General features: G+C 31.2%; 1 protein-coding gene across 1 annotated transcript; it reads left to right on the top strand.

Annotated features, from left to right (window-relative positions):
* The first annotated feature begins 560 nt into the window (after window positions 1–560).
* Window positions 561–19,307, top strand: LOC143227581 (uncharacterized). The gene is made up of 3 exons (XM_076459011.1): window positions 561–720; window positions 5,987–6,054; window positions 19,216–19,307. The coding sequence occupies exons 1-3, from the start codon at window positions 590–592 to the stop codon at window positions 19,305–19,307; spliced, it is 291 nt and encodes a 96-aa protein (XP_076315126.1). The 5' UTR covers window positions 561–589.
* The last annotated feature ends 4,811 nt before the right edge of the window (window positions 19,308–24,118 follow it).

Below are 24,118 nucleotides of genomic sequence, written 5' to 3' on the forward strand. Positions count from 1 at the left end.
CGCCGCGTGTAGGGCGAAGAAAAACAACAGTTTCTGACTGTCTCGGGTTATTTTTCGTTTTCTTAAGGGAACGAAATAATAAGTAAACCCAAATACCTACCCAGTATCACACACTATTCGTTGGTAAAAGAGTAGCCCAACAGTTGACACTGAGTGTTGATGAGTAGCTACCTTCCCTCTTTTCTTACACTGCAAAATTAGGGACCGTCAATGCAGATAGTCCTCGTGTAGCTTTGCACGAAATTCAAAAAACAAGCAAACAAATTTCTCACTTTTAAATATTCGAAATATTTTTGAAACCTTAAATAATTTCACAGCTAACTAACAGTTACAATGTGATACGAAGGAAAAGATAAACGAAATCTTGCATAATAAATATTTTCTTTTGTTATTTGCTTTCACCACTCACATATTTTCAAAACTAAATTGCACCAACTTACTGTTGTATTATATAAATCTTAGTCAATACGAAATATTATGTTGGTTATCCGTGATGACGAGAAAACCCACTTGTAGAGAAAAATATATATTTAAAAACGACTGGTATGGGTTGAGAAAATTATATTGGTTAGATGTCGCATTTGTCAAAATGGCTGACAGTGTTGTTCGTAACAGGAAGGCACGTGTGAATAAAAATAAGAAGAAATCTTGGCGAAAACATGTTGATATAAAAGAAGTAGAGGACTATTTGGAAGAAAAACGAGTGGACGAAAAGACAGGGTAGAGTTTCTGTTCTGTACTTACGATGATGTGAGCAAATAACAAATGACCTGGCAATATATATAGGCCTACATTGTATTATTAAGACGACTAGTATGTGTATTAAAACTTCAATTAAATTAAAGTACAGAACAATGTTTCTGTATCATTAATGTTTTAATACCCATATCAGCCGTCTTAATAATACATTTTCACTTCAAGTGGGTTTTTCGCCATCTGAAAGTACACCTACTTTGTAACTTGTACCATCTAATTTAAATTTTGGCTTTTAAATGATAGAGTTACTTCTTTCTAAGTATACGGTGAATTTAATAGTTATTTTCTTAATTTTATATGCTGCTATGATTTTTGAGAAGCTTACACCTTCGTAGAAATATTTTTAACAATTTTATGGAGGGGGATTAACTTTAAGTTGTCTGTTAAAGTTCTGTGATTGTGGGATGCTACAAATAGCAAGTATAAATTTGAGATAGCATGTTACACAAAACCTTATATATGAGCTATAATATATAAAAAAAGATGGCTACATAACACAAGGCATTATTTGATATGGTATTGATTACATTTTATAAGTGTTCGAGTTTGTGGCCTGTGAATTTTACAGACAGTGGCAGAATAACTTAACAAGAGGCCTGAGTGTGAGAAATGACCAGGATCTTTGGTGGATCTGAATGTTTTTCACTTGCTTATTGATTTATTATTACTGGTTTAAAATTTTCTGTTTTAGTAGGGAGAAAAACTTACAAAATTACAAGTAGGTAGGGGCTATGCAGAATATTGGTATATAAGTAGGTATACAAGTACATGTGGATATACATATTGAGTAGCAGGCAGCTCAGGTAGTTTTATTTTCCAATTGGATATGTTTTTTTTGTCAATACTTCACATTCTAGTCCCTTTTGGGTGGGTATTTTTAAAGTTTTCAATCTGGACCATTTCTTATCCTCCTTGAATGGAGTTTTCTATTATCCATTCTATTTGTTTGACTATTCTCTTCATATTTATCTTTCACTGTTTGTCTGTACTTTTTAGTAGATGGTCATATCCCCTGTGACATTGGATATACTGTTTTCTCCCCCATTCTGAAATGTTTCTCTCTACTGATACTCATCTCCAGAGGTTGGAGACATAATTCATGAGTAGGAGACTTCAGGACAATGGTCTTCAGGTCAAATGTATTATCACCTTTATATCCTGGCAATTCTACCAGTCCAGTGTGCATTTGTTCACTTTCTTTCCTTTAGTTGGATTTAAATACTTGCCTCATTTTGACTGTCTGATGGTAATGGCTTCTTTCACTCACCAAAGGAACACTCATTCTTGTTCCTTGTGTGGGAGTCTCTGGATTTCATTTTCTGAACCAACACATTTGACATACATTACCTAGAGGGTCCTGTTCTCTGTTTTTGTTGTTGATTGACTTTTTCTTTCTTTTTCTCAATGAGTGACCTCTTCATCTTCCAAGTTTCTGATGATTGTTCCTTCTGTGTGTCACTTCTACATGCAAAGTTCTTGAATTTTTTATGAATCTCCCAGGTAATTATTTGTTTTATGTTTGTTTGGTCTCTAGTCCTTTATCTACTTGCCCTGGGTATTGATATGTTCAGATAGAATTATGTACAGTTTATAACATTAGTTTTTACTACTTCCATCTGTTTTTTTTCCAAAATATTTGCTCATTTGTGTAACTCCAGTTAGGTCTTTCTAACTGATATTTCCTGGCAGAGAAAGATTGAGGTTTATCAGCTCAGTTTGGTTTCTTTTTGCTTGATCATTTTTATTATCTACATTTTCATGGCTCATGCAGTATATTCCTGTCAACATTTTTATTTCTTACCATCTTCCACATTTTTTTCTTATTCAGTTCCATATGACTTTGCCTGTTTAGTGCATGCTGTGGGTTGTATCATTGTTTTTAACACTCCTACGAAAAGACGTTTCTAGTCCTGATTTCTCCAAGCCCGTTCCCCTGGCTGTGGTTTCGCTAGATAGTAGATATTGACAGTGGGAATCTCGTTAATCCATTCATTAATGGATTTAAATGGCAATTTCATTATTATTAGCCTAATATTAATAACCTTTCAAGTTGCTCTGGGGCCTATTAGGCCCCACTTTTCGTAGGAGTGTTAAGGCTTTTTTTACACCACTACTTTGATTGTTTTTTTCCTCTTCCTCTCTGACCCATTTGGTTTGGATTGTCTTTCAGTTGGCCTTTTAATCCATGTTTCTCTCGTCAATTCCTAGTGTCTTCATTCAGGCATCTTCTCTTTTCCCTGCATATTAACCCTATAATCCATTGGGAGCTACTGTTGAGTACCACACCTCCCACTCTTTACTTTGGGTAGCTGTTTCTTCATTGTCAAGGTACTGTCATCCACCTGTTGCCACCCTTCACTCTTTTGTGAGATTTATTTTTCTCCCTGGATCCTACTCTACTGTGATCGGTGCCTATCCAAGTGTACTTAAACTAGTCAAAGCCACATTTAAAGGCCATGATGACTTAACAGTTATAATTCCACAGTCACTAAATGTACATTGCTGAGATTACTTATATCCTCAGGATATGTTTACTTCATCAGTTTGCCCATCCTGTGGGTAAAGCAGGAGATAGCTGCCCACCCCTGCCATGCCTTATGTCAGTATGGTTTGCTATTAAAAATATCACTTGTTGCATGTCTTAGTTGTTGTTTCTTTGGATTCTACACTATGCTGGTAAGGACTCTCAAACTGAGTTCCAAACCTCTGGTTTGGTGGATCATGTAGGCATCCTACTGAATGAGATAATGAAAACAGTATAAAACTAAAGTTGAGAGAAGGGTGATAGCATTCTGCTGGTGCAAATGATGAGTTGTCTTCCATTTTATATACTTGAATGGATCATTAAAATTGTAGTTGATCCATTTGATTGGGATCCTTCATCCTACCCACACATGGATGCTGATTCTCAGTTGTTGAATTTTGGATTAAGAGTTGAACCAATCAGTATAAGTCCTCATACATGTATTGCAGATTATTATATTCTCTTCCTCAATTGTGCTTTTATCACTCTATGTTATAAGTTACAGTGAATGTACTTGCAGATTAAAAGAGTTCTTCTCGTGAATGTTTTATTCCAAGGATGTCATTGCACTTGGGGATGTTTCTGTCATTTTGATTTTTGATATTGAATTCTCACATGGAGTGATCAGTCTCTCACATTGCTATCATGTGTTGCATTCATAGATTAGGGAGTAGAAGATTCCCTCCTTCTTGTGAACTTGAGGTGATGATGACATGATTCCCTTTACATGAATGTTGGTTTCTGGATGTACTTGTTACGTATGGTCTAACTTCTCCTTTTACTCTCACTCACATTTATATAAAATAAGATTGGGATTCATGTATTGTGTGATGGTTCTCATTTCTGTCCAACCATAGTTCTGTCTCTATGGAATTCATGTGTTGTGTGATGGTTCTCATTCCTGTCCAACCATAGTTCTGTCTCTATGGAATTCATGTGTTGTGTGATGGTTCTCATTCCTGTCCAACCATAGTTCTGTCTCTATGGATTTCATGTATTGTGTGATGGTTCTCATTCCTGTCCAACCATAGTTCTGTCTCTATGAGATTCGTGTATTGTGTGATGGTTCTCATTCCTATCCAGCCATAGTTCTGTCCCTATGGGATTTGTATATTGTGTGATGGTTCTCATTCCTGAACAGCCATAGTTCTGTCTCTATGGGATTCTTGTATTGTGTGATGGTTCTCATTCCTATCCAGCCATAGATCTGTCCCTATGGGATTCGTGTATTGTGTGATGGTTCTTATTTCTATCCAGCCACAGTTCTGTCCCAATGGCATTTGTGTATTGTGTGATGGTTCTCATTCCTATCCAGCCATAGTTCTGTCCCTATGGGATTTGTGTATTGTGTGATGGTTCTCATTCCTATCCAGCCATAGTTCTGTCCCTGTGGGATTTGTGTATTGTGTGATGGTTCTCATTCCTATCCAGCCATAGTTCTGTCCCTGTGGGATTTGTGTATTGTGTGATGGTTCTCATTTCTATCCAGCCACAGTTCTGTCCCTGTGGGATTTGTGTATTGTGTGATGGTTCTCATTCCTATCCAGCCACAGTTCTGTCCCTGTGGGATTTGTGTATTGTGTGATGGTTCTCATTCCTATCCAGCCACAGTTCTGTTTCTATAGGATTCGTGTATTGTGTGATGGTTTTCATTCCTATCCAGCCATGGTTCTGTTCCTATGAGGTTCGTGTATTGTGTGATGGTTCTAATTCCTATCCAACCATAGTTCTGTCCCTATGAGGTGTGCTACTTTGTTTATGATAACGTTTTCCACACTGGACAAAGAGTATATGTAGTACAGAAATGGTGCTGTCTTTCACGTATTATCTTTGAATCTAAAGATCTAATCTTTGGGAATGCTTTCAAGGGATGCCTTTATCTTCCTTTTTCTTATACTGGTCCCTCCACCTATTAGATGTGGGATTCTAGCTGTTTATGTAAGAGGAGGTAATTGGAAGTGATAATATTCCTACATTTCTGATGGGTACTTACCTTTCCTCCCCACTGAAAACTAGTGCTTTAGTTTTCTGCCAAAACTTGAAGTAACAGTTTGATAGAAGTTGAGTGAAGAGTTTATGTTGCGCTGTGATTGGTGAAGGATTGTTGCATGATAATTTGCCTGCAAAACACATTGAATCAGTTAATTCCAGAGGGGTGGAAACTTCAAGACTTGTGGCACATGCAAAAAAAAATTGCACATAGTTACTAGAACTGAACGTGGATAGTTATTTATGTGTAACAAGGTTCTTGTCTATCACAGTTATATTTATAATACAGGGTACTTACTATTCATTGATTGCTGTTGTAGGATTTAATGCTAATGCTTGTAGTAGTAGAATTTTAACATTCAAATTTAGGTTTTAGGAGATAACAGATTTTTAAAACACAATCATTCATTAAATTAGGTAACTTTTCTTTCTAACATTAAATGGTATGTTAAGTTTGTTGCACTGGTTCTAAGAAACTACTGACTTTTCACTGTAAAAAGTTTTATCTTAATCATGAAATGTAAGCTAAAACACCCATTAATCCTGCATCTTGATATAGCTAGTGTTTCTTGAAGCACATGAGAAGTTGGTGATTGCAGATAAAAAATGTTGCATTTTTTAAGTTGAATTTGTATTCATTTTTCATTATATTTTGGAGAAGCTACAGAATATTTTGTTCTTTCTCATTATTTACTTGTCTTAATTGTGTTCTTTCAGTGGTCCAGTGTCTGAGAAACCAGACGAAGCTTTGTTTTATCTTGACATAAAGAATAATCCACAAGAACGTAAGTTTAACTTGTTAGTAAATGTGAATAATATAAATAATTTATTCTTCAAGGTGTAACTTTGAGAATCCTGATAACAGGCTTGTGGGAGGAGCTTGTAAGAAATTACCTTTGTTTGGTTATTTCTAGGAAATTTGCTTTTCAGTTAAATATGCCACATCTATTTATGTCTAACATTTTAATATGTCTTGTACAACAAAATAACTTTAATGTTATGAACATAGATTAAGAATTTACTAATATAAGAATTTATTCACCAAGAATGAACTTCTGACATATTTGAAGTGACTTCCTTTAGTAGATGTTAATAGTCTAAAATCACTACAAATGAACATGTGACTTTCTTTAGTAGATATTTTAATAGTCTAAAATCACTACAAATGAACATATGATGTTCTTTAGTAGATATTATTAATAGTCTAAAATCACTACAAATGAACATGTGACTTTCTTTAGTGGATATTTTTAATAGTCTAAAATCACTACAAATGAACACGTGACTTTCTTTAGTAGATGTTATTAATAGTCTAAAATCACTACAAATGAACATGTGACTTTCTTTAGTAGATATTTTTAATAGTCTAAAATCACTACAAATGAACATATGATGTTCTTTAGTAGATAATATTAATAGTTTAAAATCACTACAAATGAACATGACTTTCTTTAGTAGATATTTTTAATAGTCTAAAATCACTACAAATGAACATGTGACTTTCTTTAGTAGATATTTTTAAGTCTAAAATCACTACAAATGAACATCTGACGTTCTTTAGTAGATAATATTAATAGTCTAAAATCACTACAAATGAACATATGACTTTCTTTAGTAGATATTATTAGTAGTCTAAAATCACTACAAATGAACATGTGACTTTCTTTAGTAGATATTATTAATAGTTTAAAATCACTACAAATGAACATGACTTTCTTTAGTAGATATTATTAATAGTTTAAAATCACTACAAATGAACATATGACTTTCTTTAGTAGATATTTTTAATAGTCTAAAATCTCTACAAATGAACATGTGACTTTCTTTAGTAGATATTTTTAATAGTCTAAAATCACTACAAATGAATACGTGACATTCTTTAGTAGATATTTTTAATAGTCTAAAATCACTACAAATGAACATGTGACTTTCTTTAGTGGATATTTTTAATAGTCTAAAATCACTACAAATGAACATGTGACTTTCTTTAGTGGATAATATTAATAGTCTAAAATCACTAGAAATGAACATGTGACTTTCTTTAGTAGATATTAATAGTCTAAAATCACTACAAATGAACATGTGACTTTCTTTAGTAGATATTTTTAAGTCTAAAATCACTACAAATGAACATGTGACTTTCTTTAGTAGATTTTTTTAACAGTCTAAAATCACTACAAATGAACACGTGACTTTCTTTAGTAGATGTTATTAATAGTCTAAAATCACTACAAATGAACATGTGACTTTCTTTAGTAGATATTTTAATAGTCTAAAATCACTACAAATGAACATATGATGTTCTTTAGTAGATAATATTAATAGTCTAAAATCACTACAAATGAACATATGACTTTCTTTAGTAGATATTATTAGTAGTCTAAAATCACTACAAATGAACATGTGACTTACTTTAGTAGATATTATTAATAGTTTAAAATCACTACAAATGAACATGACTTTCTTTAGTAGATATTTTTAATAGTCTAAAATCACTACAAATGAACACGTGACTTTCTTTAGTAGATGTTATTAATAGTCTAAAATCACTACAAATGAACATGTGACTTTCTTTAGTAGATATTTTTAATAGTCTAAAATCACTACAAATGAACATATGATGTTCTTTAGTAGATAATATTAATAGTTTAAAATCACTACAAATGAACATGACTTTCTTTAGTAGATATTTTTAATAGTCTAAAATCACTACAAATGAACATGTGACTTTCTTTAGTAGATATTTTTAAGTCTAAAATCACTACAAATGAACATCTGACGTTCTTTAGTAGATAATATTAATAGTCTAAAATCACTACAAATGAACATATGACTTTCTTTAGTAGATATTATTAGTAGTCTAAAATCACTACAAATGAACATGTGACTTTCTTTAGTAGATATTATTAATAGTTTAAAATCACTACAAATGAACATGACTTTCTTTAGTAGATATTATTAATAGTTTAAAATCACTACAAATGAACATATGACTTTCTTTAGTAGATATTTTTAATAGTCTAAAATCTCTACAAATGAACATGTGACTTTCTTTAGTAGATATTTTTAATAGTCTAAAATCACTACAAATGAATACGTGACATTCTTTAGTAGATATTTTAATAGTCTAAAATCACTACAAATGAACATGTGACTTTCTTTAGTGGATATTTTTAATAGTCTAAAATCACTACAAATGAACATGTGACTTTCTTTAGTGGATAATATTAATAGTCTAAAATCACTAGAAATGAACATGTGACTTTCTTTAGTAGATATTAATAGTCTAAAATCACTACAAATGAACATGTGACTTTCTTTAGTAGATATTTTTAAGTCTAAAATCACTACAAATGAACATGTGACTTTCTTTAGTAGATTTTTTTAACAGTCTAAAATCACTACAAATGAACACGTGACTTTCTTTAGTAGATGTTATTAATAGTCTAAAATCACTACAAATGAACATGTGACTTTCTTTAGTAGATATTTTTAATAGTCTAAAATCACTACAAATGAACATATGATGTTCTTTAGTAGATAATATTAATAGTCTAAAATCACTACAAATGAACATATGACTTTCTTTAGTAGATATTATTAGTAGTCTAAAATCACTACAAATGAACATGTGACTTACTTTAGTAGATATTATTAATAGTTTAAAATCACTACAAATGAACATGACTTTCTTTAGTAGATATTTTTAATAGTCTAAAATCACTACAAATGAACACGTGACTTTCTTTAGTAGATGTTATTAATAGTCTAAAATCACTACAAATGAACATATGACTTTCTTTAGTAGATATTTTTAATAGTCTAAAATCTCTACAAATGAACATGTGACTTTCTTTAGTAGATATTTTTAATAGTCTAAAATCACTACAAATGAATACGTGACATTCTTTAGTAGATATTTTTAATAGTCTAAAATCACTACAAATGAACATGTGACTTTCTTTAGTGGATATTTTTAATAGTCTAAAATCACTACAAATGAACATGTGACTTTCTTTAGTGGATAATATTAATAGTCTAAAATCACTAGAAATGAACATGTGACTTTCTTTAGTAGATATTAATAGTCTAAAATCACTACAAATGAACATGTGACTTTCTTTAGTAGATATTTTTAAGTCTAAAATCACTACAAATGAACATGTGACTTTCTTTAGTAGATTTTTTTAACAGTCTAAAATCACTACAAATGAACACGTGACTTTCTTTAGTAGATGTTATTAATAGTCTAAAATCACTACAAATGAACATGTGACTTTCTTTAGTAGATATTTTTAATAGTCTAAAATCACTACAAATGAACATATGATGTTCTTTAGTAGATAATATTAATAGTCTAAAATCACTACAAATGAACATATGACTTTCTTTAGTAGATATTATTAGTAGTCTAAAATCACTACAAATGAACATGTGACTTACTTTAGTAGATATTATTAATAGTTTAAAATCACTACAAATGAACATGACTTTCTTTAGTAGATATTATTAATAGTCTAAAATCACTACAAATGAACATGTGACTTTCTTTAGTAGATATTTTTAATAGTCTAAAATCACTACAAATGAACATGTGACTTTCTTTAGTAGATATTTTTAAGTCTAAAATCACTACAAATGAACATATGACTTTCTTTAGTAGATATTATTAGTAGTCTAAAATCACTACAAATGAACATGTGACTTTCTTTAGTAGATATTATTAATAGTTTAAAATCACTACAAATGAACATGACTTTCTTTAGTAGATATTATTAATAGTTTAAAATCACTACAAATGAACATATGACTTTCTTTAGTAGATATTTTTAATAGTCTAAAATCTCTACAAATGAACATGTGACTTTCTTTAGTAGATATTTTTAATAGTCTAAAATCACTACAAATGAACATATGATGTTCTTTAGTAGATAATATTAATAGTCTAAAATCACTACAAATGAACATATGACTTTCTTTAGTAGATATTATTAGTAGTCTAAAATCACTACAAATGAACATGTGACTTTCTTTAGTAGATATTATTAATAGTTTAAAATCACTACAAATGAACATGACTTTCTTTAGTAGATATTATTAATAGTCTAAAATCACTAGAAATGAACATGTGACTTTCTTTAGTAGATATTTTTAATAGTCTAAAATCACTAGAAATGAACATGTGACTTTCTTTAGTAGATATTTTTAATAGTCTAAAATCACTACAAATGAACACGTGACATTCTTTAGTAGATATTTTTAATAATCTAAAATCACTACAAATGAACACGTGACATTCTTTAGTAGATATTTTTAATAATCTAAAATCACTACAAATGAACATGTGAGTTTCTTTAGCAGGTATTATTAATAGTCTAAAATCACTACAAATGAACAAGTGACTTTCTTTAGCGGATATTATTCATAGTCTAAAATCACTACAAATGAAAATGTGACTTTCTTTAGTAGATGTTATTAATAGTCTAAAATCACTAGAAATGAGCATGTGACTTTCTTTAGTGGATATTATTAATAGTCTAAAATAACTACAAATGCACATGTGACTTTCTCTAGCAGATATTATTAATGGTCTAAAATCACTACAAATGCACATGTGACTTTCTCTAGCGGATATTATTAATGGTCTAAAATCACTGCAAATGCACATGTGACTTTCTGTAGCAGATATTATTAATGGTCTAAAATCACTACAAATGAGCATGTGACTTTCTATAAGTGGTTGTTATTACTATTCTTGAGTCACAAAGAATGAAGAAATAATGTTTAAGTTATCATTCTGGTCTAATGAATTGTAATTATACTTTCAATATTTGTGAAAATTTCAGGTATGTGCATGTTGTAAGTTCTAATCACTGCTTTTCCTGAACTGATATATTCTTGTGTGTTTTTTTGTGGCCCTCACAGAATTATCTTGTTGAATATTTGGTATTCAACAATACAGGTGCTTTGGTTTAAGATCGTATTTCCTGGTTGTTACATGTGCCTTGGTTTAACATTGTCTTGCCTGGTTGTTACAGGTGCCTTGGTTTAAAATAGTCTTGCCTGGTTGTTACATGTGCCTTGGTTTAACATCATCTTGCCTGGTTGTTACAGGTGCCTTGGCTTAACATTAGGCTGTAGTCCTTTCTTTGGTCTCCCATTTCCTTTTTGTTCAAGTTTACACTGTGCCTTTGCAAAACATTTGGTGATTGCATTAATATTCCTGTCCTTCATAGCGGACTACGGATCAGTCCTCTGTTGCATCTTTTCCGGCAGGAACCCACATACTGAACTACTAGATGTGTGTTCAGTGTACTTATTTGTGGGATATGTCCCAAATTTCCTGTTCATCCTACCTCTGCTCCATTTTCTACCCTTGGCCTTCCTTTTCCTGTCTCAGGTTTTGTAGGAATAAAGCTTCCCCTCCACTGTCAACTATGTATTGTCTCCTGCTATGGCTTTACATGTGTGGTTCACTTCTCTTTAGGACCTTCTTGGGCCATGACACTATTTTCTCACAAACCTGCTGCTGGTTCCATATATGTGGGTCATTTTTATGATATTTTGAGTGTGATATGATTACTGTGTCCTTGTTGTCATGGCTGGCTTCTGTGCAACATGGCTTTGCATTTCCTTGCAAAAAACCTTTTGTTCTCCATCAGAGCCAAGTGCAGCCCATGATTCCATTTGTTTGTCACAATTTCCTAGGAACAGGTGTCCACCATATTTCTTCTTCCTCCTTGGGATCCCTGGTCACACCATGTTCTGTCTGAGGTAGTCCTTGACCACCTACCCCAACAAGCAGTCATACCTCTTCTATGCAAGTTTTACTCCCACCAACTGGCTCTGGGTTCTCCATTTCCACATATACATGGACAACTGGCTTCTTGCCATTTCCAAATGGGAGTAAGCCATTCCTATACTTGTGGATGGAATGATTGATTGCAGTGGAAGTGTCCTTCCTTCCTTCATCCTTCCTAATATTTTGTTCATCTGGGTGTTTTTTTACAGCACCCATCTAGGTCAGGCCCTACCTTCTCTCTTAGGCTCCATTCTACCGAGCTGGCCATTTGGATTGTCATGTTTGCTCCTTACTTTCTACTGGCAATGTTCTGTAGCTTTTGGAGCGGTGGCCACTTCTGACACTTGCCATACCTCTTGGCAGGACTCATATGTATTTGCTTCAATGGCCCCTTTAATGATAAGTGGATCCTTTGGGTATTTCTATTCATCTTTTCTTCCTTAATTGTAAATTTTCATTGATGTTGGACAAGACAATTATCTTTTTTTGGTACGACCTGTGAACTTGGTTGCTGCTGGAATTAGGTTGCTAAGCCTTTTAAAATTTTGCGTTTGGAGGATATCAAACAAAATTCTTTTTTAAGTTTTATGTATCCAATTGAATAACCATAAAATCATAAATAATTGTATTATTACCATATAACTCCACTGTAATTCATTAAGCTCCTTAACTAAGCTGCATTTAGATCTAGAAAAAAGTACAAAACTTCAAGTAGACTAAAGACACAGCCTACCTTCTTGAACTCTTGGTTCGAAAGAAAGTGATAGCCTTTTCTCATATTAAAATGGCTGAGAAAACCACAATGGGGACATTCTGAGTTGTCAATTGGCTATTCACGTGTCATATATTGAAGTGTATAAAAAAGACAGTTTTCCGATAGGGAAAGAGATGTCTGGGGCCAATGTTTTTAATTCAATACATAATGCATATTTCAGCAAAATGAAAACACAAGGTTCTTATTTTATATTCTAGCTTCTCAGTATTAATAATTTAAGTTCAAATTTGTACAAAACTATAGACTTAATATTTTGACACCAAAACATCTAATTTTAAACAGTGCTGCATTCAACATACCACATAACTCACTAAAATCTATATTTAGGTGTGTTATTTTAATATTTGCTATTACATTAAGAAACTAACTCGTATACTATATTAAAATTTGAATGATATTATACAATTTGTTTCCAAACTTATTGACATAAATTCATAAAATAGTAGTTCAATGAACCTTTGAATGCAAGTCAAAGGTGATGATATGGACTTTGACCTGTGATCTGTCACAAAAAGGTTAATGTTAGAACACTTCCAGGAGATAGCCTGTGCTTCTCGTGCACCAGTCTCTCTTCCAATTCAGTGTGGGATTTAAGTTAATCTTGTAAAGCAGTGGGAGAGTGCTGTATTATCATATTTTTAAATGAAATTTAAATAAGTACTTTCTCCACTTCTACTTCCCACTATCTTCCAGTGTTCACATTTTCTACCAGACTTTGAACTGATAATTCAATGGTGACATAGAGGGAATCACATTTGTCACTAAATAGTAGTGTTCTCCCATTGATGGAGAAGTGATGCATAGTGTTTTACATGAGAGACATGTTGGTACATTGGATTACAACAGAGGGAGAGTTTAAGGCTGGCTTGTGGGATGCATGCAAAAAATGTGTTCAAATAAAGAGCAGCAAAAAGTGAGAAAAGTTAATCTTATAAGTGGAGGAAAGTACCAGTCAGAAATATAGCAAGAAATGAGAAATGTTAGTATTGTAAACAGAGGAAGGTACCAATCAAAAATATAGCAACAAATGAGAAATGTTAGTATTGTAAACAGAGGAAGGTACCAGTCAGAAATATAGCAAGAAATGAGAAATGTTAGTATTGTAAACAGAGGAAGGTACCAATCAAAAATATAGCAACAAATGAGAAATGTTAGTATTGTAAACAGAGGAAGGTACCAGTCAGAAATATAGCAAGAAATGAGAAATGTTAGTATTGTAAACAGAGGAAGGTACCAATCAAAATATAGCAACAAATGAGAAATGTTAGTATTGTAAACAGAGGAAGGTACCAGTCAGAAATATAGCAACAAATAAGAAATGTTAGTATTGTAAACAGAGGAAGGTACCAGTCAGAAATATAGCAAGAAATGAGAAATGTTAGTATTGTAAACAGAGGAAGGTACCAATCAAAAATATAGCAACAAATGAGAAATGTTAGTATTGTAAACAGAGGAAGGTACCAGTCAGAAATATAGCAACAAATAAGAAATGTTAGTATTGTAAACAGAGGAAGGTACCAGTCAGAAATATAGCAACAAATGAGAAATGTTAGTATTGTAAACAGAGGAAGGTACCAATCAGAAATATAGCAACAAATGAGAAATGTTAGTATTGTAAACAGAGGAAGGTACCAGTCAGAAATATAGCAAAAAATGATAAATGTTAGTATTGTAAACAGAGGAAGGTACCAGTCAGAAATATAGCAAAAAATGATAAATGTTAGTATTGTAAACAGAGGAAGGTACCAATCAGAAATATAGCAACAAATGAGAAATGTTAGTATTGTAAACAGTGGAAGGTACCAGTCAGAAATATAGCAACAAATGAGAAATGTTAGTATTGTAAACAGTGGAAGGTACCAGTCAGAAATATAGCAACAAATGAGAAATGTTAGTATTGTAAACAGAGGAAGGTACCAATCAGAAATATAGCAACAAATGAGAAATGTTAGTATTGTAAACAGAGGAAGGTACCAATCAGAAATATAGCAACAAATGAGAAATGTTAGTATTGTAAACAGAGGAAGGTACCAATCAGAAATATAGCAACAAATGAGAAATGTTAGTATTGTAAACAGAGGAAGGTACCAGTCATAAATATAGCAACAAATGAGAAATGCTAGTATTGTAAACAGAGGAAGGTACCAATCAGAAATATAGCAACAAATGAGAAATGTTAGTATTGTAAACAAAGGAAGGTACCAATCAGAAATATAGCAACAAATGAGAAATGTTAGTATTGTAAACAGAGGAAGGTACCATTCAGAAATATAGCAAAAAATGATAAATGTTAGTATTGTAAACAGAGGAAGGTACCAATCAGAAATGTAGCAAAAAATGAGAAATGTTAGTATTGTAAACAGTGGAAGGTACCAGTCAGAAATATAGCAACAAATGAGAAATGTTAGTATTGTAAACAGAGGAAGGTACCAGTCAGAAATATAGCAACAAATGATAAATGTTAGTATTGTAAACAGAGGAAGGTACCAATCAGAAATGTAGCAAAAAATGAAAAATGTTAGTATTGTAAACAGTGGAAGGTACCAGTCAGAAATATAGCAACAAATGAGAAATGTTAGTATTGTAAACAGTGGAAGGTACCAGTCAGAAATATAACAACAAATGAGAAATGTTAGTATTGTAAACAGTGGAAGGTACCAGTCAGAAATATAGCAAAAAATGAGAAATGTTAGTATTGTAAACAGAGGAAGGTACCAATCAAAAATATAGCAACAAATGAGAAATGTTAGTATTGTAAACTGAGGAAGGTACCAATCAAAAATATAGCAACAAATGAGAAATGTTAGTATTGTAAACTGAGGAAGGTACCAATCAAAAATATAGCAACAAATGAGAAATGTTAGTATTGTAAACTGAGGAAGGTACCAATCAAAAATATAGCAACAAATGAGAAATGTTAGTATTGTAAACTGAGGAAGGTACCAGTCAGAAATATAGCAACAAATGAGAAATGTTAGTATTGTAAACAGAGGAAGGTACCAGTCAGAAATATAGCAAAAAATGATGAATGTTAGTATTGTAAACAGTGGAAGGTACCAGTCAGAAATATAGCAAAAAATGATGAATGTTAGTATTGTAAACAGTGGAAAGTACCAGTCAGAAATATAGCAAAAAATGAGAAATGTTAGTATTGTAAACAGAGGAAGGTACCAATCAGAAATATAGCAAAAAATGAGAAAAGTTAATCTTGTAAACAGAGGAAGGTATCAATGAGAAATATATATATTTTGATTAATTATCAGTGATGTCGAGAAACTTACTTGTTGAGAAATTCATATGCAAAAACGGTTTATTTGGGTTAAGAAAATATTTTACACAGAAGAGCGAACAACGTTTTGACCTTCTTCGGTCATCGTCAGGTTCACAAAGAAAGAGGTAACTGACCGGAAGCTGACCACATGTTTGAAAGGGGTTGTATAACTGAGTGTCGGAATGTAGAGGGCGGTATTAGATGTTTGAATATATAATTTTATTTATTTTATTATATTAATATAGGTATAAAGGCGTTCCTTTATATTGGTTTATTTTGGGTTTAAGTTGTTGTATAAGTAAGGCTTCTTTAATTTTGCGTTTGTTTACGTTTGTTTCTTTATTTAGTATTTGAGCGTTTTCTATGGTTATGTTGTGTTTATTTGATTTGCAGTGTTCGAAAACGTGTGAAGGTGACTTTTATGTTCTTTGAATCTGGTTTCCATTTTTCTACTTGTTTTTCCAATATAGAAGTTGTGGCAGTTATCACATTGTATTTTATAAATAATGTTGGTGTTGTGTTTGTCAGTGTAGTTTTTACATAGTATAGACCTCAGTTTTGTGCCTGGTTTTTGAATAAATTTGGTATTAACTGGAATGTCATATTTTGTTACCAGTTTTTGCCAAATGTTGGTTATTTGTATGCTGATGTCAGGAATATATGGTATACAGCAGAATATGGTTTCGTGATTTTTGGATTCGTGAGATATATTTACTTTAGTTGGTTGATTTTGCTTTCTGTCTAGGTGTGTGTGTATAATGTTTTCTACGGTTTGTGGAGGAAACTTATTGATGTTGATGAAGTATTGTTTTATTTTGTCTAATTCATCGTTAATCTTATCTGGTGAGCATAGTTTTATGGCTGTGTTTATTTGGTTTCTTAGTATGTTGAGTTTTTGTTTTGTTTCATGTGCTGAGTCCCAAGGAATATATAGTCCAGTATGGGTGATTTTTCGGCAGATTTCTCTTTCGAATTGTGTGTCGGTTCTTGTAATTTTGAGGTTAAGAAATGATATTTGATTGCTTTCTTCCTGTTCACATGTGAAGTTAATGTTGGGATGTATAGAGTTAATGTGATTGAAAAAATTAAGTATGTGTTCTGTAGATTTGAATCCTGCAACCGTGTCATCTACATATCTGTACCAGTATAGTATAGTGGTGGATGTAATGCTGTGTTAATTGCTTGTGTTTCAACTTGTGTCATAAAAATATTGGCTAGAACTGGTGATACTGGGTTGCCCATGCTTAGGCTATTTGTTTGTGTATAGTTTTGGTTGTTGAACATGAAGTTTGTCTTTATCGTGGTGAATTCTATGAGGGTTGCTAATTGGTTACTGGGAATGTCTATAGTTGGGTTAGGGTCTCGGATATAGAGTTCTAAGGCTATCTTGCAGGCTTCAGTGGTTGGAACTTCTGTAAAGAGGGATATAACAGAAGTTATACTACAACATACTAAGAAACCAAATAAACACAGCCATAAAACTATGCTCACCAGATACAATTAACGATGAATTAGACAAAATAAAACACTACTTCATCAACATCAATAAGTTTCCTCCACAAACCGTAGAAAACATTATACGCACACACCTAGACAGAAAGCAAAATCAACCAACTAAAGTAAATATATCTCACGAATCCAAAAATCACAAAACCATATTCTGCTGTATACCATATATTCCTGACATCAGCATACAAATAACCAACATTTGGCAAAAACTGGTAACAAAATATGACATTCCAGTTAATACCAAATTTATTCAAAAACCAGGCACAAAACTGAGGTCTATACTATGTAAAAACTACACTGACAAATACCACACCAACATTATTTACAAAATACAATGTGATAACTGCCACGACTTCTATATTGGAGAAACAAGTAGAAAAATGGAAACCAGATTCAAAGAACATAAAAAGTCACCTTCACACGTTTTCGAACACTGCAAGTCAAATAAACGCAACATAGCCATAGAAAACACTCAAATACTAAATAAAGAAACAAACGTAAACAAACGCAAAATTAAAGAAGCCTTACTTATACAACAACTTAAATCCAATATAAAGGAATGCCTTTATTCCTATATTAATATAATTAATAAAATAAATAAAATTATATATTCAAACATCTAATACCGCCCTCTACATTCCGACACTCAGTTACACAACACCTTTCAAACATGTGGTCAGCTTCTGGTCAGTTACCTCTTTCTTTGTGAACCTGACGATGACCAAAGAAGGTCGAAACGTTGTTCGCTCTTCTATGTAAAATATTTTCTCAACCCAAACGAGCCATTTTTGCATATAAATTTTGATTAATTGTTCATATTTGTAACTTTAATCAGTTTAATTGTAATTTTATTACTGAATAGTTGGAATAGTTTAGAAAAAGTAATAATAATAAATAGTTATTGACTTTAATAATATTAATCAGTTCAGTTGTAATTTTATTTAATTTCTTAGTTTATTGATTATTCTATGACCCTCATCATTGGTTAGAGATAATCAATTATGTTGATTTATTAGTAAGTTAATACCCTGGTGTTACTTAGTTCAAACACAGTTTCCATAGTTCCTTTAACTTTGAGCAGGTATCTATTAGTAAGTAATTGGTGGAGGTGAATATTTAATACAGTATTGTTATTCAATGCTTGTTGTTTAATTGTTATAAGTTGGTAGGGATGATAATTTAATAGAAATGTAAATTCATTTTTCTGTGACTAGTGGGACGAGATTGCAATGTGTTATTTTTGTCAGTAACTTAGCAGACTGTAATTAATTGGTGAATGTATTAAAATGTCCTTACAGTTGGAGTGTGTGATAGTAAAACATAATAAAGTTAGGTTTATCTATAATACCAACCTTTTTATATTTTGATGTTTAGTATTATATAGATAAACCTTTGTTAACCATATCGGTACTAAGTAAACAGGTTTATTGTGATGTAAGTGAACAAACTAAACATTAAAAATGTTTCATAAACTCTTACATGAATTATAATTCATCTTTCATCTTCTACAGACAATAAAAATGTTTAGTACAGAGAATACACTTTTTGGATATTCTTTTGTTTGATAATAAGATAATATATAATTCCAGATACTGTAAAAGAAAAAAGCTGGAAAAAGCCACTTCGTTGTCATGATATCTTGTTGTCTAATTCAGCTGTTGTCCCACCCATCAAACCGTGAGTTTAAAACCTTATGAAATGTTTAAAATATTCAATAACAACTATAAACATATCCTGTTTTACCTGTAATAAGAGCTTCTGATGTATACTACTTAGAAACAAGAATTTAATGTTTTTATAAAAAGAGATAGTAAGTGTATACACACTTACTTATTAAAAGTTAGTGACACTACTACAGGGACTGTATAAAGTTATGGAGGTGTCCAAGCAAGAATTTAGTTACAGGTGTGTAGGATAATATGAAGTTATACAGGTATCTAAATAAGAATTTAGTGACAGTTGTGTAGGATAATATCAAGGTATACAGGTATCTAAATAAGAATTTAGTGACAGTTGCGTAGGATGATATAAAGTTATACAGGTATCTAAATAAGAATTTAGTGACAGTTGTGTAGGATGATATAAAGTTATACAGGTATCTAAATAAGAATTTAGTGACAGTTGTGTAGGATGATATAAAGTTATACAGGTATCTAAATAAGAATTTAGTGACAGTTGTGTAGGATAATATAAAGTTACACAGGTATCTAAATAAGAATTTAGTGACAGTTGTGTAGGATAATATAAAGTTATACAGGTATCTAAAGAATTTAGTGACAGTTGTCTAGGATAATATCAAGTTATACAGGTATCTAAAGAATTTAGTGACAGTTGTGTAGGATGATATAAAGTTATACAGGTATCTAAATAAGAATTTAGTGACAGTTGTGTAGGATAATATCAAGGTATACAGGTATCTAAATAAGAATTTAGTGACAGTTGTGTAGGATAATATCAAGGTATACAGGTATCTAAATAAGAATTTAGTGACAGTTGTGTAGGATAATATCAAGGTATACAGGTATCTAAATAAGAATTTAGTGACAGTTGTGTAGGATGATATAAAGTTATACAGGTATCTAAATAAGAATTTAGTGACAGTTGTGTAGGATAATATCAAAGTATACAGGTATCTAAATAAGAATTTAGTGACAGTTGTGTAGGATAATATCAAGGTATACAGGTATCTAAATAAGAATTTAGTGACAGTTGTGTAGGATAATATCAAGGTATACAGGTATCTAAATAAGAATTTAGTGACAGTTGTGTACGATGATATAAAGTTATACAGGTATCTAAATAAGAATTTAGTGACAGTTGTGTAGGATGATATAAAGTTATACAGGTATCTGAATAAGAATTTAGTGACAGTTGTGTAGGATGATATAAAGTTATACAGGTATCTGAATAAGAATTTAGTGACAGTTGTGTAGGATGATATAAAGTTATACAGGTATCTAAATAAGAATTTAGTGACAGTTGTGTAGGATAATATCAAGGTATACAGGTATCTAAAGAATTTAGTGACAGTTGTGTAAGATAATATCAAGGTATACAGGTATCTAAATAAGAATTTAGTGACAGTTGTGTAGGATAATATAAAGGTATACAGGTATCTAAATAAGAATTTAGTGACAGTTGTGTAGGATAATATAAAGTTATACAGGTATCTAAATAAGAATTTAGTGACAGTTGTGTAGGATGATATAAAGTTATACAGGTATCTGAATAAGAATTTAGTGACAGTTGTGTAGGATGATATAAAGTTATACAGGTATCTGAATAAGAATTTAGTGACAGTTGTGTAGGATAATATAAAGTTATACAGGTATCTGATTAGAATTTAGTGACAGTTGTGTAGGATAATATAAAGTTATACAGGTATCTAAATAAGAATTTAGTGACAGTTGTGTAGGATAATATAAAGTTATACAGGTATCTAAATAAGAATTTAGTGACAGTTGTGTAGGATAATATAAAGTTATACAGGTATCTAAATAAGAATTTAGTGACAGTTGTGTAGGATAATATAAAGTTATACAGGTATCTAAATAAGAATTTAGTGACAGTTGTGTAGGATAATATAAAGTTATACAGGTATCTAAATAAGAATTTAGTGACAGGTATGTAGGATGATATAAAGTTATAGAGGTATCTAAATAAGAATTTAGTGACAGTTGTGTAGGATAATATCGAGGTATACAGGTATATAAAGAATTTAGTGACAGTTGTGTAGGATAATATCAAGGTATACAGGTATCTAAATAAGAATTTAGTGACAGTTGTGTAGGATATTATAAAGTTATACAGGTATCTAAATAAGAATTTAGTGACAGTTGTGTAGGATGATATAAAGTTATACAGGTATCTGAATAAGAATTTAGTGACAGTTGTGTAGGATGATATAAAGTTATACAGGTATCTGAATAAGAATTTAGTGACAGTTGTGTAGGATAATATAAAGTTATACAGGTATCTGATTAGAATTTAGTGACAGTTGTGTAGGATAATATAAAGTTATACAGGTATCTAAATAAGAATTTAGTGACAGTTGTGTAGGATAATATAAAGTTATACAGGTATCTAAATAAGAATTTAGTGACAGTTGTGTAGGATAATATAAAGTTATACAGGTATCTAAATAAGAATTTAGTGACAGTTGTGTAGGATAATATAAAGTTATACAGGTATCTAAATAAGAATTTAGTGACAGTTGTGTAGGATGATATAAAGTTATACAGGTATCTAAATAAGAATTTAGTGACAGTTGTGTAGGATAATATCAAGGTATACAGGTATCTAAATAAGAATTTAGTGACAGTTGTGTAGGATAATATCAAGGTATACAGGTATCTAAATAAGAATTTAGTGACAGTTGTGTAGGATAATATCAAGGTATACAGGTATCTAAATAAGAATTTAGTGACAGTTGTGTAGGATGATATAAAGTTATACAGGTATCTAAATAAGAATTTAGTGACAGTTGTGTACGATGATATAAAGTTATACAGATATCTAAATAAGAATTTAGTGACAGTTGTGTAGGATGATATAAAGTTATACAGGTATCTGAATAAGAATTTAGTGACAGTTGTGTGGGATAATATAAAGTTATACAGGTATCTAAATAAGAATTTAGTGACAGGTATGTAGGATAATATAAAGTTATACAGGTATCTAAAGAATTTAGTGACAGTTGTGCAGGATAATATAAAGTTATACAGGTATCTAAATACAAATTTAGTGACAGTTGTGTAGGATAATATCAAGGTATACAGGTATCTAAATAAGAATTTAGTGACAGTTGTGTAGGATGATATAAAGTTATACAGGTATCTGAAGAATTTAGTGACAGTTGTGTAGGATGATATAAAGTTATACAGGTATCTAAAGAATTTAGTGACAGTTGTGTAGGATAATATAAAGTTATACAGGTATCTAAATAAGAATTTAGTGACAGTTGTGTAGGATAATATAAAGTTATACAGGTATCTAAATAAGAATTTAGTGACAGTTGTGTAGGATAATATAAAGATATACAGGTATCTAAATAAGAATTTAGTGACAGTTGTGTAGGATAATATAAAGTTATACAGGTACCTAAAGAATTTAGTGACAGGTATATAGGATGATATAAAGTTATACAGGTGTCTGATTAGAATTTAGTGACAGGTATGTAGGATAATATAAAGTTATACAGGTATATAAATAAGAATTTAGTGACAGGTTTGTAGGATAATATAAAGTTATACAGGTATCTAAATATGAATTTAGTGACAGTTGTGTAGGATAATATAAAGTTATACAGGTATCTAAAGAATTTAGTGACAGTTGTGTAGGATAATATCAAGGTATACAGGTATCTAAAGAATTTAGTGACAGTTGTGTAAGATAATATCAAGGTATACAGGTATCTAAATAAGAATTTAGTGACAGTTGTGTAGGATAATATCAAGGTATACAGGTATCTAAATAAGAATTTAGTGACAGTTGTGTAGGATAATATCAAGGTATACAGGTATCTAAATAAGAATTTAGTGACAGTTGTGTAGGATGATATAAAGTTATACAGGTATCTAAATAAGAATTTAGTGACAGTTGTGTAGGATGATATAAAGTTATACAGGTATCTAAATAAGAATTTAGTGACAGTTGTGTAGGATGATATAAAGTTATACAGGTATCTAAATAAGAATTTAGTGACAGTTGTGTAGGATGATATAAAGTTATACAGGTATCTAAATAAGAATTTAGTGACAGTTGTGTAGGATGATATAAAGTTATACAGGTATCTGAATAAGAATTTAGTGACAGTTGTGTAGGATGATATAAAGTTATACAGGTATCTAAATAAGAATTTAGTGACAGTTGTGTAGGATGATATAAAGTTATACAGGTATCTGAATAAGAATTTAGTGACAGTTGTGTAGGATGATATAAAGTTATACAGGTATCTGAATAAGAATTTAGTGACAGTTGTGTAGGATAATATAAAGTTATACAGGTATCTGATTAGAATTTAGTGACAGTTGTGTAGGATAATATCAAGGTATACAGGTATCTAAATAAGAATTTAGTGACAGTTGTGTACGATGATATAAAGTTATACAGGTATCTGAATAAGAATTTAGTGACAGTTGTGTGGGATAATATAAAGTTATACAGGTATCTAAATAAGAATTTAGTGACAGGTATGTAGGATAATATAAAGTTATACAGGTATCTAAAGAATTTAGTGACAGTTGTGCAGGATAATATAAAGTTATACAGGTATCTAAATACAAATTTAGTGACAGTTGTGTAGGATAATATCAAGGTATACAGGTATCTAAATAAGAATTTAGTGACAGTTGTGTAGGATGATATAAAGTTATACAGGTATCTAAATAAGAATTTAGTGACAGTTGTGTAGGATGATATAAAGTTATACAGGTATCTGAAGAATTTAGTGACAGTTGTGTAGGATGATATAAAGTTATACAGGTATCTGAA

The sequence above is a fragment of the Tachypleus tridentatus genome, chromosome 9, assembly GCF_004210375.1.
Source record: "Tachypleus tridentatus isolate NWPU-2018 chromosome 9, ASM421037v1, whole genome shotgun sequence".
Lineage (NCBI taxonomy): Eukaryota > Metazoa > Arthropoda > Merostomata > Xiphosura > Limulidae > Tachypleus > Tachypleus tridentatus.